The sequence below is a fragment of the Mustelus asterias genome, chromosome 17 (genome assembly GCF_964213995.1).
Source record: "Mustelus asterias chromosome 17, sMusAst1.hap1.1, whole genome shotgun sequence".
In the NCBI taxonomy this organism is placed as follows: Eukaryota; Metazoa; Chordata; class Chondrichthyes; order Carcharhiniformes; family Triakidae; genus Mustelus; species Mustelus asterias.
The window spans coordinates 52,679,458-52,695,517 of NC_135817.1; the positions used below are offsets into that span (position 1 = coordinate 52,679,458).

Below are 16,060 nucleotides of genomic sequence, written 5' to 3' on the forward strand. Positions count from 1 at the left end.
GTTGTTTGAGGGATAAATGTTTCTGTGGGACATAGGGAGTGACCCTCCTGCTGTTCTCCAAATAGTGCCATGGTATCTTTTATGTTCATCTGAGGGTGCAGATAAGAGTCTCCATCTGAAACACCACGCCTCCGCCAATACAGCACTCCTTCAGTGCTCCAGTGAAGTATCAATCTAAAATGTGTGCTAAAATCTGATTCAAAGGAGAGGGTTGCCTGAGTAGTGTGAATTGATCACAAAGGCAGAACGGCGTTTTTTTAAAGAAAAGGAAGAAAGTTTATTTATTAGTGTCACAAGTAGGCTTACGTTAACACTGCAATGAAGTTACTGTGAAAATCCCCTAGTTGCCACACTCCAGCGCCTGTTTGGGTACACTGAGGGAGAATTTAGCATGGCCAATGCACCTAACCAGCACATTGTTTAGACTGTGGGAGGAAACCGGAGCACCCAGAGGAAACCCAGGCAGACACGGGGAGAACGTGCAAATTCCACAAAGACAGTGACCCAGGCCGGGAACCAAACCCGGATCCCTGGTGCTGTGAGGCAGCAGTGCTAACCACTGTGCCACCGTGCCGTCCCAAGTGTTTTTTTATTCCTATGAATTGGTTTTATGCTGCATGAATTCATGCCAGTTGACGATTTTGATTCAGATGTTTTTAAACACTATTTGCTGAAAGCGGGGAATGGTACCCAGAGGTAGTGATACTAGCCCACAGCAACGTTTGTGACAACACGGAATGTGCATAGTGCCAGGGTGCCAATGCTTTCCAAATAGGTGCATCTTGATTAAGAAAGAAGCTGCCTCACAACTGCAGAAAGGAAAATAAAAACCCCCATGAGGCAGGATTGCGATCACTTGATTTTTTTTTGTCGTCAGATGTCTCCGCCTGCTGAGCTGCGCCCTCCCCTTTAACAGAGCCAATTACCTGGGAGAGGGGAAAGTCTTCCTGGGTGTTTCCGCCTGCTTTTTGTAGCAAGGGAACAGAAAGTTGCAAAGTGTCTGACTGCTGAAGCCAGCTTTGTGCCCCCCGAGTTGGCAAAGTTTTGGTTTGATTCGAAAGTTTGGAGTTTGAGTGTGCTCATGCTGCAGAAAGTGGCACCTGGAGACAGAGAGTGAGCTGCTGGAAAGGCTCCAGTACAGAGAGAGAGAGGAGGGGGAAGGAGGTACTTGTTCCCAGTTTGAGGAGTGTTTGCCAGGAAGGCAGATCCTTGGAGAGGATGGAGCGCTCGCTGCTGCTGTTACTGCTGCTGACTTGCGGTAAGTTGCGAGGCGCTGGATCTATGGAGGATCCCTCATGGAAATGCACCGAGGCTCGGCTGACCCAGGAGACTCTGCCCCTTCCCCGGGACTGGCCGGGGGGACGGTGCCCCCTCCCCGGGACTGGCCCGGGGGACGGTACCCCCCTCCCCCGGGACTGGCCGGGGGGACGGTACCCCCCTCCCCGGGACTGGCCCGGGGGACGGTGCCCCCTTACCCGGGACTGGCCCGGGGGACGGTGCCCCCTTACCCGGGACTGGCCCGGGGGACGGTGCCCCCTTACCCGGGACTGGCCCGGGGGACGGTGCCCCCTTACCCGGGACTGGCCGGGGGGGGGGGGACGTTGCCCCCCTCCCCGGGCCTGGCCCGGGGGACGGTGCCCCCTCCCCGGGACTGGCCGGGGGGGACGGTGCCCCCCTCCCCGGGACTGGCCGGGGGGACGGTGCCCCCTCCCCGGGACTGGCCGGGGGGGACGGTGCCCCCCTCCCCGGGACTGGCCGGGGGGACGGTGCCCCCTCCCCGGGACTGGCCGGGGGGAACGGTGCCCCCTCCCGCGGGACTGGCCGGGGGGACGGTGCCCCCTTCCCGGGACTGGGAGGGGGGGAGGCTCTGCCCTCACCCTCCCGGGGACAGAGGGACTAACCCGGGGAGACTCTGCCCTCACCCTCCCGGGGAGACTGGCCTCGGTAGCGGGGCAGCGAGCAGGAAGGGAAGGGAAGCTGCTTCTGATCCCCAGGCCAGTGCTAACTGGGACAGACTGGGAACATTTCACTGAATACAAACCCCGCTGAAACTCTCAGCAGCAGTTTGTCCTGTTTAAATGCTGCTTTAGTCCCACTTGACTTTGAAAAAGTGGAAGAATTGGACTTTATTTCACAGTAAATTTCCAATCAGTCAGGGTGAGTGTTTGCTGAGACTCGGAGTGATCTTCGAGGACGGGAATTAATATCCTGTGAGTTTTTCAGACTCGCATTTCTTGGAACTGATACTGTGGGTTTGAGTCTCCAGGCCCAATAACCTTGCTTTGGAGATGATTTTATAATTTATCTTTTTTAAGCTGGGGGCAGGGGAGGGGGCATTTAAATTCAGCAGTGTTGGTTAGAGCTAATGTGTGATTAATTTAACCCGAAGCAGGGTGTCAGTCCACAAAGCGCCATGTCGTTAATCGCCCTCTTCTGCCCTCTGTGTTTCTCACATTAAATGTTCAGAGTTTTTGAAACCTTCCATGCCAACATTTACATAGAAAACGAGCCTGGCAGCGATTGAATATGGCACTTAATTACTGTGTAGAAACTGTGCAGATTCCCAGCGCATTCACACGCTTTGCTTGAGTATTGGTTGGCTCTAAGATACAATGGGACTGCTCAAATGTATTTAGTTCTGAATCTCATTAAGGCGGGAAGGCAGGGAAGATCCCAGGGCATAATGGCCTCTCTTGACCTTCACCTCTAGCAGTGCTGCCTCACAGCGTCAGAGACCCCGGTTCGATTCCCGGCTTGGGTCACTTGTCTGTGCGGAGTCTGCATGTTCTCCCCGTCTCTGCATGGGTTTCCTCTGTGTGCTCCGGTTTCCTCCCAAAGACAGGCTGGTTAGGTGCATTGGCCATGCTAAATTAGACCATAAGACATAGGAGCGGAAGTAAGGCCATTCGGCCCATCGAGTCCACTCCACCATTCAATCATGGTTGATTTCAACTCCATTTACCCGCTCTCTCCCCATAGCCCTTAATTCCTCGAGAAATCAAGAATTTATCAATTTCTGTCTTGAAGACGCTCAACGTCTCGGCCTCCACAGCCTTCTGTGGCAATGAATTCCACAGACCTACCACTCTCTGGCTGAAGAAATTTCTCCTCATCTCTGTTCTAAAGTGACTCCCTTTTATTCTAAGGCTGTGCCCCCGCGTCCTAGTCTCCCCTGCTAATGGAAACAACTTCCCTACGTCCATCTAAGCCGTTCATTATCTTGTAAGTTTCTATTAGATCTCCCCTCAACCTCCTAAACTCCAATGAATATAATCCCACGATCCTCAGACGTTCATCGTATGTCAGGCCTACCATTCCTGGGATCATCCGTGTGAATCTCCGCTGGACCCGCTCCAGTGCCAGTATGTCCTTCCTGAGGTGTGGGGCCCAAAATTGCTCACAGTACTCCAAATGGGGCCTAACCAGTGCTTTATAAAGCCTCAGAAGTACATCCCTGCTTTTGTATTCCAAGCCTCTTGAGATAAATGACAACATTACTTCTTCCCTCGCCGAATAGGCGCTGGAGTGTGGCGACTGGGGGATTTTCACAATAACTTCATGGCAGTGTTAATGTAAGCCTACTTGTGACGAATAAATAAACAAACTTTAAAACTTTTACATTTTATTCCTCTTTCCTCTTCTCTGACTTGCTCACAAGTGTTCTTTACCTGTGCAGATTGCTGTCAGGGCTCTGTCATTATAAACTGTATTTCAGAAATACATCATTGATAAATATATAAAGTTCAGTGTCAGCAGTCTGATGCTTGGGTCTGGTCTGACTGTAATAAGTCATGTTCCTTTGGGGGGGGGGGGGGGGCGGAGAGAAAGTGCTAATTGTCACTCCACATTGGCTATTGTAGTCTTGTTTCTGTTTTTGTAAGTACTGTGCGTTTAAAAGATTCCCTTTTACAGGGTAATGTCATCCTGGACTTTGAGCCCTGTATTTAGAAGAAGACTAAACGCAGTCTTGGTGATTAATCTTTTGTAAACTCTGAGATCATTCTGTTTCACTTTGGCATTTTTAATACTTGCAATCAGCTAAACTGACTCATAATAAACATGAAGTCTGGTAACTGACAAGTTATTATCCACTCAATTGTTATAGTAGAAAATAAATTGACCAAAATGGAAAAACTTTTGCCAATTATTTTTTTGACCACATTTTTAGACTACATTGTTGTCATGGTGATGGCCTAAAAAGTTTTCCAAACGTTTGCAGCCACACCTTTTACTGTAAGCAACTTGCCTGGTGATCACGGGCGGTATTGTGTTACCAATTGTACTTGTCTGGCTTTTTTTGCTAGTTTTCTCCCCTCTTTATTGAAGTATGATTTCACTTGTATCAGTCACACCCCATTACTTTGTCCGTGTACTCATTGTTAATTTGTAACCCTATACAACAGTAACAACTTATATTTTTATAGTTTAACTTTGCAAAGAGACATCCAAGGCCCTTCACAGAGGCCCAAGTAAACCAAGATTGACGTTAAGCAAAAATAAAAGTTTGGAGAGGGTGACTGAACAGTCAGGTGGGTTTGGAGGCGAGTGTGGTGGAGGGAATTTGAGAGCTTGGGGCTAAAGACACAGCTGTCAATGGTAGGGTGAAGAGAGCGGAGCATATACAGGATGCCACAGTTGGAGGAATGCAGAGTTCTCGGAGGATTGTAGGGTTGGGTGCGGTGACAATGAGGGAGAACGAGTCAGTGAAGGGATTTAAGCAGGTGAAAATGTTTAATTTTGTGGTGTTGAAAGACTGGGAGCCAATATAATTGAATGAAGGGGTGTTGGACAAGTGGGATTTAGTTCAGTCGTATATGGACAGCAGAGGTTTAGATGCACTGAAGATTATGAAGGGTGAAAGACGGGAGGATGCCTAGGAGAACGTTGCGAGAGCCAACTCTGGAGGTGACAGAGGCATGGATGAGGATTCTGGTAGCAGATCCATTGAAGCAGTGGTGAAGATGGGTGATGTTTCACGGGTGGACTTAGATAGTCCTTGTGATGGAGAAGATTAAGGTTTATAAGTACAGCGCTGATTCAAATAGGACAGTGATGTCGCTATGCAATCTGGTACAGCCTGATGAGGTGGCTGGAGAAATGGTGCTGAAGGTTTAGGGGCTGTGACCAGGGAGCAAATGCAATGAATTTGTTTCCCCCCACTGTTTAAATGAAGGACATTGCAACTTGTCTAGGACTGGATATTGGATTCGCAGTCCAATAATGGAAAAACAATGAAGGCGGTCAGGGGAATTTGACCAAGAAATTGATGGTATTTGTCGAAGAAAAACTGGAATGTTGTGAAAGCCTGAAGTTGATTTGGAATTGGAAGATATTACTGTGGTTATGCCAGGAGTGAGCTGGCATTTGGAGTTTTTACATGAACAATTAATTTGGCAATGGACAAGTAGTGCAGAGAGTGTGAAGAAATAATGGTCCACCAGTTTGACTATGTCACAGTATCATTTGTTACAGTTAATATTTTATTGGCTACATGCAGCTACCCTTCTCTCATAAGGATGTACTTTAGTGGGCTTCTACTTTCTGTTTTTGATTTACTCTGTCATGCTGCGTTGGTTCCATTGAGCGTGGAACTTGCGGACTAGTGTCAGTGGCAAAATAATGAATAAAATCTGTTGGAACGTTGAAGAGTAGGAAAGTAAAAGTTTAAAAATAAATCAATTGTCAGTGAGCTGTAAGAGGTTCTCCTGTTCTTTTTGGAAGCTTAGCAAAGCTTTCACTTAGGATGCTGGCAGGAGAATGTTAGACAAACTACCTGTTCCCTTAACTGCTTCTCCGTAAGTTTTAGCGTATAAACAAACAAAGAGAATTGATCAGTAATAATTTTTAAAATGTTTTTTCCTTTTATGTTTAAGAAAAATCCCCATCCAGAATTATCCTTATAGCTCTGTCGTTGTCCCTGAGCCAGTTGCTAAGGTGTGCACTCAAGAGTTTTTCTTGCTCTTTCTTCTGCTGTCCCTGTTTGTTAGGAAATACCCAGTTTCTGAATGACACATTACCTCAGTGATGTAGCTGGGTTCAAGAAAGCGATGGAATAGTTCCTCCATCACTCCTTGTTGCATTTCTGTGTTTCGATGACCTGTGCCAAAAATTGGACACCTTTCAGATGATGAACAAATTGAATGAACCCATTTTTCCTTTTTTTAAAAAAAATAGATGGTTTTGCTTTCTATCTGGATTCCTAACATACCAGACTTCAATCTAGTAGCTCAGAATTGCATTCAAGAGAAATTAACCCTCCAATTGTGAAATCAGAAAAACTACTGATTTTTAAAGGAGAGTGTGGCAGAAACATAGCCAATACAGTACTGGGCTTCTTTCTGCTCTGTTTCTCATAAAGACAATGAATGAGGGAGGTCAAATGGTTCATCTTGGTTCATTCTTGGAGAAGAACAGTGAAGTCCCAGCCCCAATTGCAGAATCCAACTGGTTACTTTCTATATTTTCCTTTTTCATGCAGTTTACTGTTTTACTTACTTATACAATATATCTCGTACATCTAGAATAATGGAATTGTCTCAGTGAAGAGAGATTAAGTAAATTGGCACCAAATTCCCTAGAAATAAGGAGAGGTAATCTTGTTGAATCTTAAAATTCTTAAGGGTTTCATGGGTTTGTGCTGGGAGGATATTTCTCTGGATGGGGAGTCTAAAAAATTTTTAATTAAAAAAAAAATTCTTTCATGAGATGTGGCATCACTGACAATGCCAGCATTTGTTGACCATCCCAGATTGCCTTTTGAGGTCAGTTGAGTCAACCATATTGCTGTGGGTCTGGAATCACATCTCGGCCAGACCAGGTAAGGATGGCAGATTCCTTTCCTTGAACCAGATGGGTTTCGTGGTCCCTACTACTTTCAATTCCAGATTTTATGATGAATTAGAATTGAAATTAAATTACACCATCTGCTGTGGTGGGGATTTGAATCTCTGTCCCCAGAACATTGGTCTGGGTCCCTCAAATCCTCATCAAATCTGACCTACACCACCATATTGTGCGCATGCCCCCCCCCCCCCCCCCCCAACCCCCATCTCGAGGTTGGTGTCTCAGAATAAGAATTGGTCATTTAAGATTGTGGTGAGAAATTTCTTCATTCAGAGGATGATGAACCTTTGAAATCTACCCCAGAGGTCTGTGCATGCTCAGTTGTTGCTCAAATTCAGACAGAGACGAATAATTATTTTGGATATCGAGGGATTTGGGGATGGTGTGAGAAGGAATTGGAAATGGAAGATCAGTCTTGATTGTGTTGAATCACAGAGCGGACTCCAGGCCAAATGGCCTATTTCTTATGCCCTTGTGTACAACCCTCTACTATCTCTGTGCTCTTCCAGTTCTGGCCTGTTGCATATTCCCATTTTCATCACTCCAGCATTGCTGAGTATGCCTTCTGGTACCTTGGCCCTTGATCCTTAAAAAGAGAAATGGTAAAAAGATTTGAGACACTTGCAACCTACAGGCTTTTTGTCATCTGCCCTAATATCACATAATGAACCCCAGTATCACATTTTGTTTGAAAGCGCTCCTGTGAAAGACCTGGGGATGTTTGATTATGTTAAATGTTCTATATAAAAGGAAGTTGTTTTTAAAGAAAAATGTTTTTTATTAGGCCTATTTGACAACCATATGTTGAATTGTTGAGTTTCTGTAGAGTGAGTGAGTGGACATTATTACTGTCCAATATTAATGTTAGTTGGTGGTCTGTTTTGATGAATCTGGAATGAAGCACACAATAACTGGAAAGGTTACAGATGGTCTAAGTTTGAAGAATAATGATAAAGAGAAGGCTGCTTCTACCCTCAACTTGGCAATTCTGATTTGACATTTAAAAAGCGTTATTGACATGTACATGCACAGCCGTGACAAAGTATAAGTCAGTTGCAGGCTAGTAGTTGATAGTGTCACATGTAGGACTGTACAGCTTATAAAAGTATATAAATGGCATAAACATCAGATTAAGGCACCTGATCAAAATTCTAAAACATGCAAACACCATGCCAAGTCTTTTCCCGTTTGTGATATTAACCTGAATCCCTCACTGGAACTCCACATTGTAGAATGCTCTCACACTCTGATCACGTTCATGTAATGATTATCAATTGCAAGAATAGACTTGATTCTTCAATCTGGTAAAATGTGCATTAGATAAAGTAAAACATGTGCTGCACAGCAAAACTGTGTAGTTGCAGAAAATGGGCATTTTGATTGTTGATCTAAGCAAGGCATGTAGGCTGGGATTTTCACCATGGCAGGACCATTGACTTTCACCAAGGCTGGCAGGCAAGACTGGAAAATCCCGCCCATCATCTACTGGCATTTGAAACTTTACAATGTCACTTACAGAAATTAGAATGGATTGTAAAGGGACACAATGTGATCTCTGACTTCCCTGGGGATTATTTTGGGCCCTTTAGTAGCACTTTTGTCTGACTCAAGGGGTTGTGGTTTCAAGTTCTGTTCCAGGAATTGAGCACATCAGCTCAGCTGATACTTTGATGCAATGGTTTGAGTTGTTGTTCTATGGATTAAATGTTAAACTGAGGCCCTGTTTGTTCATGTAGATGTGAGGTATTCAATGGCACAATCCAGGAAGAGTTGAAAATTCTCTCAGTATCTTTACAAATGTTCTTGAACAAAGGACAGATTAACTTGTTTGTCCCATTTTCTGTTGATGGGGACTTGGTTGTGTAAACAATGATCGTGCTTCAAAGAATTTAATTAGATTTGAAACGTTTTGTGGTATCTTGGCCTTGTGATTAGGTGTTTAGAAGAACAAGTTCTTTATTAGTTAGTAATATATATTCTGACAGCAGCATTGGCCAAAGCCACTAGCTAAAATATTTCAGTGCAACTTCTTAATTTGTTTGTCTACTTCACCTGACATGGAAGAACAGAAACCATCCCCAACATCAATCCATCTCATGTGCTGTTTCTGTGAAATGGGTCTGTTTATTAAAGCATATCCAATGTCAAATACCAAATAGAACTATAAATAACTGCTGAATAAAATAAAATCCAACGTGATAACAATTGTTCTACATTCATTAATTCTACCAGTCCTTCCTCCTAAGTGCACAGACTAAAGGCTGATTTTTGAGGACCCTGGGACCTGGGATCCAAAATTGGTGGGAGTTAAAAGTAGCTTCACTTACTGGTGTGCCAGTTCTCACTCTACTGACAATGACGGACAAAGTTTGTTAAGAGCCACGAGACTGAGGAGTCCAATGAGGATTTTCTAGTCGACCATCAGGTTCCTACAGTGGACTGGAGGTTGGTTTGGGCGCCTAGAGGCTGCCTATCTGTGGCAAGCTGGGGGATGCAGTTAACACTCCAGGCAGGCCCTACAGGCCCTCCCTGCCTGCCTTCTTCTGTACCAGCTACGTGGTAGCTGCCCTGTCGAGGTCCCCATCCCTCCCAATCCCCTACCCTCAGTGGCCTGTCTAAGTTGGAAAGAAAGTGCTTTCATTTTGGAGCACCCTCTCCCCCTCATTTCCACTGCAGTCTGCCAGGATGGCGAGCCTACTACCTTCTGGCCATTAAATGGCTGCCCTGAGGAAAATACCACTTAATTCCTGCTTCCCACAGTGTGTGTTTCTGACCCACTATTTGCCGATGGAGTTCAAAAGCCCACAAGAAAACTGTCCTACGCCATTTTACCATTTGATGTTTGCTCTCTTGCTGTCTTAAAGTAAAGTTAAAGTTTATTTATTAGTCACAAGTAAGGCTTACATTAACACTGCAATGAAGTTACTGTTAAATTCCCATAGCCTCTGTGTACCTTGGCAATGCTATTCCTGGTCTTGTTTTTGGCTTTGGTTTGGCTTTTCCTTCTGGGCCTTTTATGCTGATTTTTTTTTTCCATTGTCCATTCTCCATTCTCCCATCGACAAAATTGTTCCACCATTTGATCCAACGCATTCGGTTCAAAGTCTTTTTTTCATTTTTCTTTTTAAGTAAAGCCCCTCTGTGAATCAGTAGATGGTCTCTCTCAGTGATTATCTGGGTCTTGGGGTAGTGGGCATGTAGGAGTAGGCCATTCAGGTTGTCAATTCTGCCATTCAGTTAGGAATTCCCTCCCTAAACCTCTCCTGTTCCTTCCTTTAAAGTAAGAAGTCTCACAACACCAGGTTAAAGTCCAACAGGTTTATTTGGTAGCAAATACCATAAGCTTTCGGAGCGCTGCCCCTTCGTCAGATGGAGTGGAAATGTGCTCTCAAACAGTGCACAGACACAGAAATCAAGTTACAGAATACTGATTAGAATGCGAATCCCTAAAGCCAGCCAGGTCTTAAAGGTACAGACAATGTGGTGAAGGGAGCATTAAACACAGGTTAAAGAGATGTGTATTGTCTCCAGACAGAACAGCTAGTGAGATTCTGCAAGCCCAGGAGGCAAGCTGTGGGGGTTACTGATAGTGTGACATAAATCCAACATCCCGGTTTAGGCCGTCCTCATGTGTGCGGAACTTGGCTATCAGTTTCTGCTCAGCGACTCTGCGCTGTCGTGTGTTGTGAAGGCCGCCTTGGAGAACGCTTACCTGAAGATCCAAGGCTGAATGCCCGTGACTGCTGAAGTGCTCCCCTTTAAGTGCTCCTTCCTTTAAAGCCCTAGCTAAAAAAGACCTCTTTGACCAACCCATGGTTATCTTCTGTATAGCAATGTGTGTCTAATTTTACTTTATAATGCTCCTGTGAAACAACTTAGTAAATGTTGTTCTGTTAAAAGCACAATAAAAATAAGTTGTTGAACCTTGCCCAAGATTTATCATAAGCCTCTTTGCTTTAATCTAGAACACATTATCTTTGGATGATCTATTTTTCACCTTCAAATGTTACCTAATTTCTACCTGAAGATCCCTTCCCTCTGTGTCCTCCATTGCTCCATGAATGCTTTATCCTATAATCACCTCTTCCAAAACTGTGTGCTATATTTCTACCTAAATCACTGAAATTTACCTCCTTTTACCAGTGCTATGTTCTGGTTTCTTTCCATAATTACTTTAAACCAAATGATGTTATGGTCACTGATAGCTAGATGCCCTCTGACTGTAACAGTCTTCACTTGTTCTACTTCATTTCCGAGAACCAGTGGACTGCAAGTACATTGCGCAAGAGAGTGCAATGGACCCCTATCAAGAATTCTTCTCCATCCCTACCCTTAGCAACATGTTTTTCTCCGTCTGTATCAGGGTAATTACCGTCTCCTAATATTCTTATTTTTTGTTACGTGCTGTCAAATCTGCTAATCCATCTCCTCACTGTTTAGAGCTCTGTAAGGAATTGTGCTTGGTCACTCTCCGTGGTGTTGCCCGTGGTCACTTTCCATGGTGTTGTCCATTTTTGTCCATGTTGCTACTCCTAAACAGGTGTGTGCCTATTGGGCCAATCCAGTTCCAAAGTTGATTCCCTTTTCTATCCTCACCCATTGCTTAGTGCCCATGACCTCCCAGTCTCCCTTGCTGGCTTGTCTCTCCTAGTAACCTGGGAGGGGAGGAATGTGACTTTCTCTCCCAAATGTTGTGGGGTATGTCTAGTTGGCTGTCCTTGTTGTGCAACCTTCTGCTGAAGCGTACAACCTTTGTACAGTTAATATGTTATTTATTCACCCTGCATGGTATGTGACAGCGCCCACAATCTCCAGACTCTGAGCCCATGACTGTGTTAATGTTGGTTCCATGTCATGAACAAGTACACCATACCAAGACAGGATTGACTCAAAGCACAGGATGAGTTTACTTTTTTAATTCATCTCTTTACAAAGCTTTGACTGTTCAGACAAAGATGGGCTAATACAAGGGATTATATCTGAAATGGTCAGATCAGGAATGTCTAGCAGTGCTGGTGCACAGGCCTTTGAAGTTTGAACATAGTTGGAAAAGGTCCTGAAAAGCCAAAGAAATTCTGTTTTGTTCACGGGTATTGAATTCAAAAGCAAGGATTACTTTGAATCTATGTAGAACATTGGTTAGACCACATGGAATATTTCGTGCAATTCTGGGCACCCTTTTTGGCATTTTGGGATCATGCAACTACAAAATCATAGAAATATTGCACTAAAACAAGAGGTTATGAAAACCTTGAATATTGATTTTTTTTTAATGGGAGCAGGAGGCTTTACCGGTGGATGTAGCAGTTTTCAGAATTATGGAAGATTTTGAGCAATAATTGGTAAAAGTAGTGTTTCTGCTAGTTGAAAGACTGTTTATGGGGGGGGGAGGGGCTTATGTTCAGGATTATGGCTATACCATAGATGAGTAAAGTTGGGGGAAGTAAAGGTTATGAGATTCTGTAATGTTTTATCTGCTTTTGACGCAGAGATTGTAATGTCATTTGAAAAGGGAATTGGGTAAGTATTTGAAAAACAGAATGTAATACATGGACAAAGGACATGGAAATAGAATTAGAGTGAAGAGCTGGCAAAATGGACTCCTCCCAATGTTTAAATTAATACCGTAATTTATACTTGGCCACAATTACTTCTCTTTTGAAATCTATATTCTTTGTTATGAAACAAAACCATCTGTGAACTCACTGGGAACACTGACTGAGTCTCATTTTTGAATATTAAATTTCTTTGCCTAACTCCTGTTGGACCAGATAGATTAAAAACTTTGATTAGGAATGCATATTAGTTATGGTCACCTTGATTGAAATTGGTGCAGCGTCTGCACATTTCTGTTTGAAATGGGAAACATGTTCCTATATAAGCACTTTGTTGAATGGTTAATTGGAAATACTGGATCCCAATAAATGTCTGGACTCTTATTCATTATTCTGACTCGGTTGTAAGCGCTGGCAGAACAAACTACAGTGAAATCATTTGAGGTGAGGCCCATGTCCTTACTCACAGTATCATGAACCCATGTTAGCTAATGCACTAAGCCCAGGATTGAGATAACAAGCACAAAGCTCTAAGGAGCTACTTCACTACCTTCTGCCACCACCATCATGTGACTGTTTCCATTACAAGTGTTCAGCCTCCATCAAAACAAGGAATGGAATAGATTCCACTATGTGCTATATGGATGAAAATAGCGCGAATAAATCTCCTCCTTCATTGAATGATTGAACTTCATGGTTACAGTGGAAATAGCCATTTGTACCCACTTCCCAGCAAGCCTTGACCTTATCTACTGCTAAGTCACAAACACTTAAGGAGCGTTATGCTGTTGGAGGGGCTATTTTTCAGTTGAGATATTAAATGGAGATGTCAAATGCCCCTCAAGTGGACATTAAATATTCTATGGTATTATATGAAGAAGTGTTGAGCAATAAATGCTGGCTTTGTCAGCAATGTGCACATTCTGTGAATGTGGTAGGTGATTTGGAGATGCTATTGAAGGAGCCTTGGAGTTGCTGCAGTGCATCTTGTAGATCAGTGCTTCCAAAACCTTTTCTCACTGTGACACCATTGAAAATTGCCGTGACCTCGGTATGAGCCAGGTGGGGTACTGCGGAGAGAATGTGCAAACTCCATACAGTCACCCAAGGCCAGAATTGAACCTGGATCCCTGGCACAGTGAGGCAGCAGTGCTAACCACCATTGAGTATTGTTGGAGCCATGCTCATCCAGACAAGTGGAGAATATTCAATCATATTCCTGACTTGTCTTTGTGGATGGTGAATAGGGAGTCAAGAGGTGAGTTAGTTAGCACAGAATTCCCAGCCTCTGAGCTGCTCTTGGAGCCACAGTGCTTAAATGACTAGTTCAGTTCAGTTTCTGTTCTATGGTAAGCCCCAGGATGTTAATGGTGAGTTGGCAGAGCTGCAGTCCACGTTTTGAGGTCTTCAGGCAACAAACTTCCTTCTAGTCCCTGCATATGTTGGTATTGTGTCCTGGATCGAGAATGCCAGGTAATAATGCTAAGGGAATTGGTACAAAACTGAATTGAAACCTTCACGAGTGACTTATCGAGTGAGCAGCACACCCAGGATTTTAGCCCCTGATAGTTTTCAAATCTAGCCATTTCCTGCCATATTCAGGATGCTGAATGTCATTGTGTAAATGATTTGTCATTATTGACCAAGCTCCGTCAGACATTTAATGTGGGGGAACAATATGTTCTCTCTGCCAGCACTGGGATAGTTCAATTCTTAGCAAAAGTACACTGTTTGCATTTAATATCAGGAGAGTTAGATTTCCTATGTCTAGTGAGTCAACAGTGGTTGATGATGATACATCCCTGAGCTCAGAAAATGTTAATCCAGCAATTTTAACAAGTATGTGAGCTCCTGATAGTACTTCAACTTCTGTGTAGTGCTGATAATAGTGCTACTTTCCCCGAGGTGTTGAAGATTGTGGTGAATTGAGAGCATAAATAAGGTAGTTGAATGCATTGTTTCAAAGTAGTAAACAAATAATGAAGTTTAACAATAACTCAGCAGAACAGTAATAACTAGGAAAACAGGAGCACTAGTAAAACAGGTCTTGTTTAAGTTTACCCTCTTTCAGATTGAAAAAGCCCACACGTGCTCCGAACCGTCAACAGACACCAGTAAAGCCATTTCATAGGAGAAAGGGTTAAGAACACTCTACTCAAAATGACACTGTGTAACACTTCTGCCCCCCTAAATCAGGACTGAAATGTAACAAATGTCTTAAGTATATGAAAGTCTGTCAGAGCTTTGTAGTTGTGTTGCGACCTGTGCACCACCACTGGTGAATCTTGATTTGGAATCGTAGGTGAAGAGGTAGTTAGAGAATCTGTACATGAACGTTCCTCTTTCACTTCCCCAACTGGCAAACCTGGTAACACCGGAACCATTTCCGGGTGAACACCCACAGCAGCACTACCTTTGGCCATGTTATCTGTAAGGGTTGCTGACTCTGAAACTTTTCCTGACTTTGAGTCATAACCTAAATGAGTATGGTCTTGGTATCTGTGAACAACTCTTTCTGTTTTGCAGTCTCGCAATCCAAGCTACTGGACCACTTTGGTTAAAATTATTCCCGGTAACCATCTCGGGTTGCAACCGAAGGCCTTGATGTAGACCTGATCATCTGGTTTGAATTGCTTCTCTTTGGTGCGTTAGTCGTGTCCCTCCTTCTGCTTTCTTCTCTCCCGCTCACTTTCACTCTGAGGATCTGGATGAAGCAGATCCAGATGAGACTTCAACCTTCTACCCAAAACAACAATTCCACTGGGGATAGCCCAGTTGTGGCATGATACGATACTGGAATAAAAATCGAGTGCTTTATTACTTGAGTATCACCTGCCATTCTCTTCAATTGCTCCTTCAGAGTTTGAACAGCTTTCTCCGCCAAACCATTTGAAGCTGGATGAAATTGCACAGTATGCACATGACGTATACCATTCTTTTGCATGAATTCTTGAAACAATTCACTTGTAAACGCACCTGGATGAGTCTCTTGAATTTCATCCGTGCCTTAGAAGCGACCAGGATTGACCACTCTTGACCCCCACACAGTATGCATCCATCCTGCACACTTTTTACTCACCTCTAAGCTTCACAATGGGTTTCAACTCATCATCTTCCATGGTAGTTGGCCATCCTTGCATCAGAAATCTTTTAACTTGTGACAGGATAGGGTCTTTGTCCATCCGCTGCTCGATCTTCTTTACACTTACTCGAGAGACTTGCATATTCTCCAGTAAGAAAATTGTCTCAGGAGCATACAATACCTTGGATGGCAAATCTATTAAAGGGAGACAATTCATCTATATTTACGTTACGGTGGCACAATGGTTAGCACTGCTGCCTCACAGCGCTAGAGACCAGGGTTCGATTCCCAGTTTGGGCCACTGTCTGCGGAGTCTGCATGTTCTTCTTGTATCTGCATGAGTTTCCTCTGGGTGCTCCGGTTTCCTCCCACTCTCCGAAAGACGTGCTGGTTAGGTGCACTGGTCATGCTAAATTCTCCCTCAGTGTACCCGAACAGGTGCCGGAGTGTGGAAACTAGGAGATTTTCACAGTGACTTCATTGCAGCGTTAATGTAAGCCTACTTGTGACTAATAAATAAACTTTAAACTGCTCTGTAGATGATATTGTACTGATAAGCTAACAATGTAAGCTATTCTTG

The 16,060-nt window shown here is 43.9% G+C and overlaps 1 protein-coding gene across 1 annotated transcript in view; it reads left to right on the top strand.

Moving 5' to 3' along the window:
* Positions 1-970: 970 nt before the first annotated feature.
* Positions 971-16,060, top strand: part of LOC144506480 (prostaglandin F2 receptor negative regulator-like) — a 68,997-nt gene continuing 53,907 nt past the window's right edge. The window contains exon 1 of the mRNA XM_078232659.1: positions 971-1,258. Coding sequence (XP_078088785.1) covers positions 1,219-1,258 — 40 coding nt within the window. The 5' untranslated portion in view covers positions 971-1,218. The remainder of the gene's footprint in view (positions 1,259-16,060) is intronic.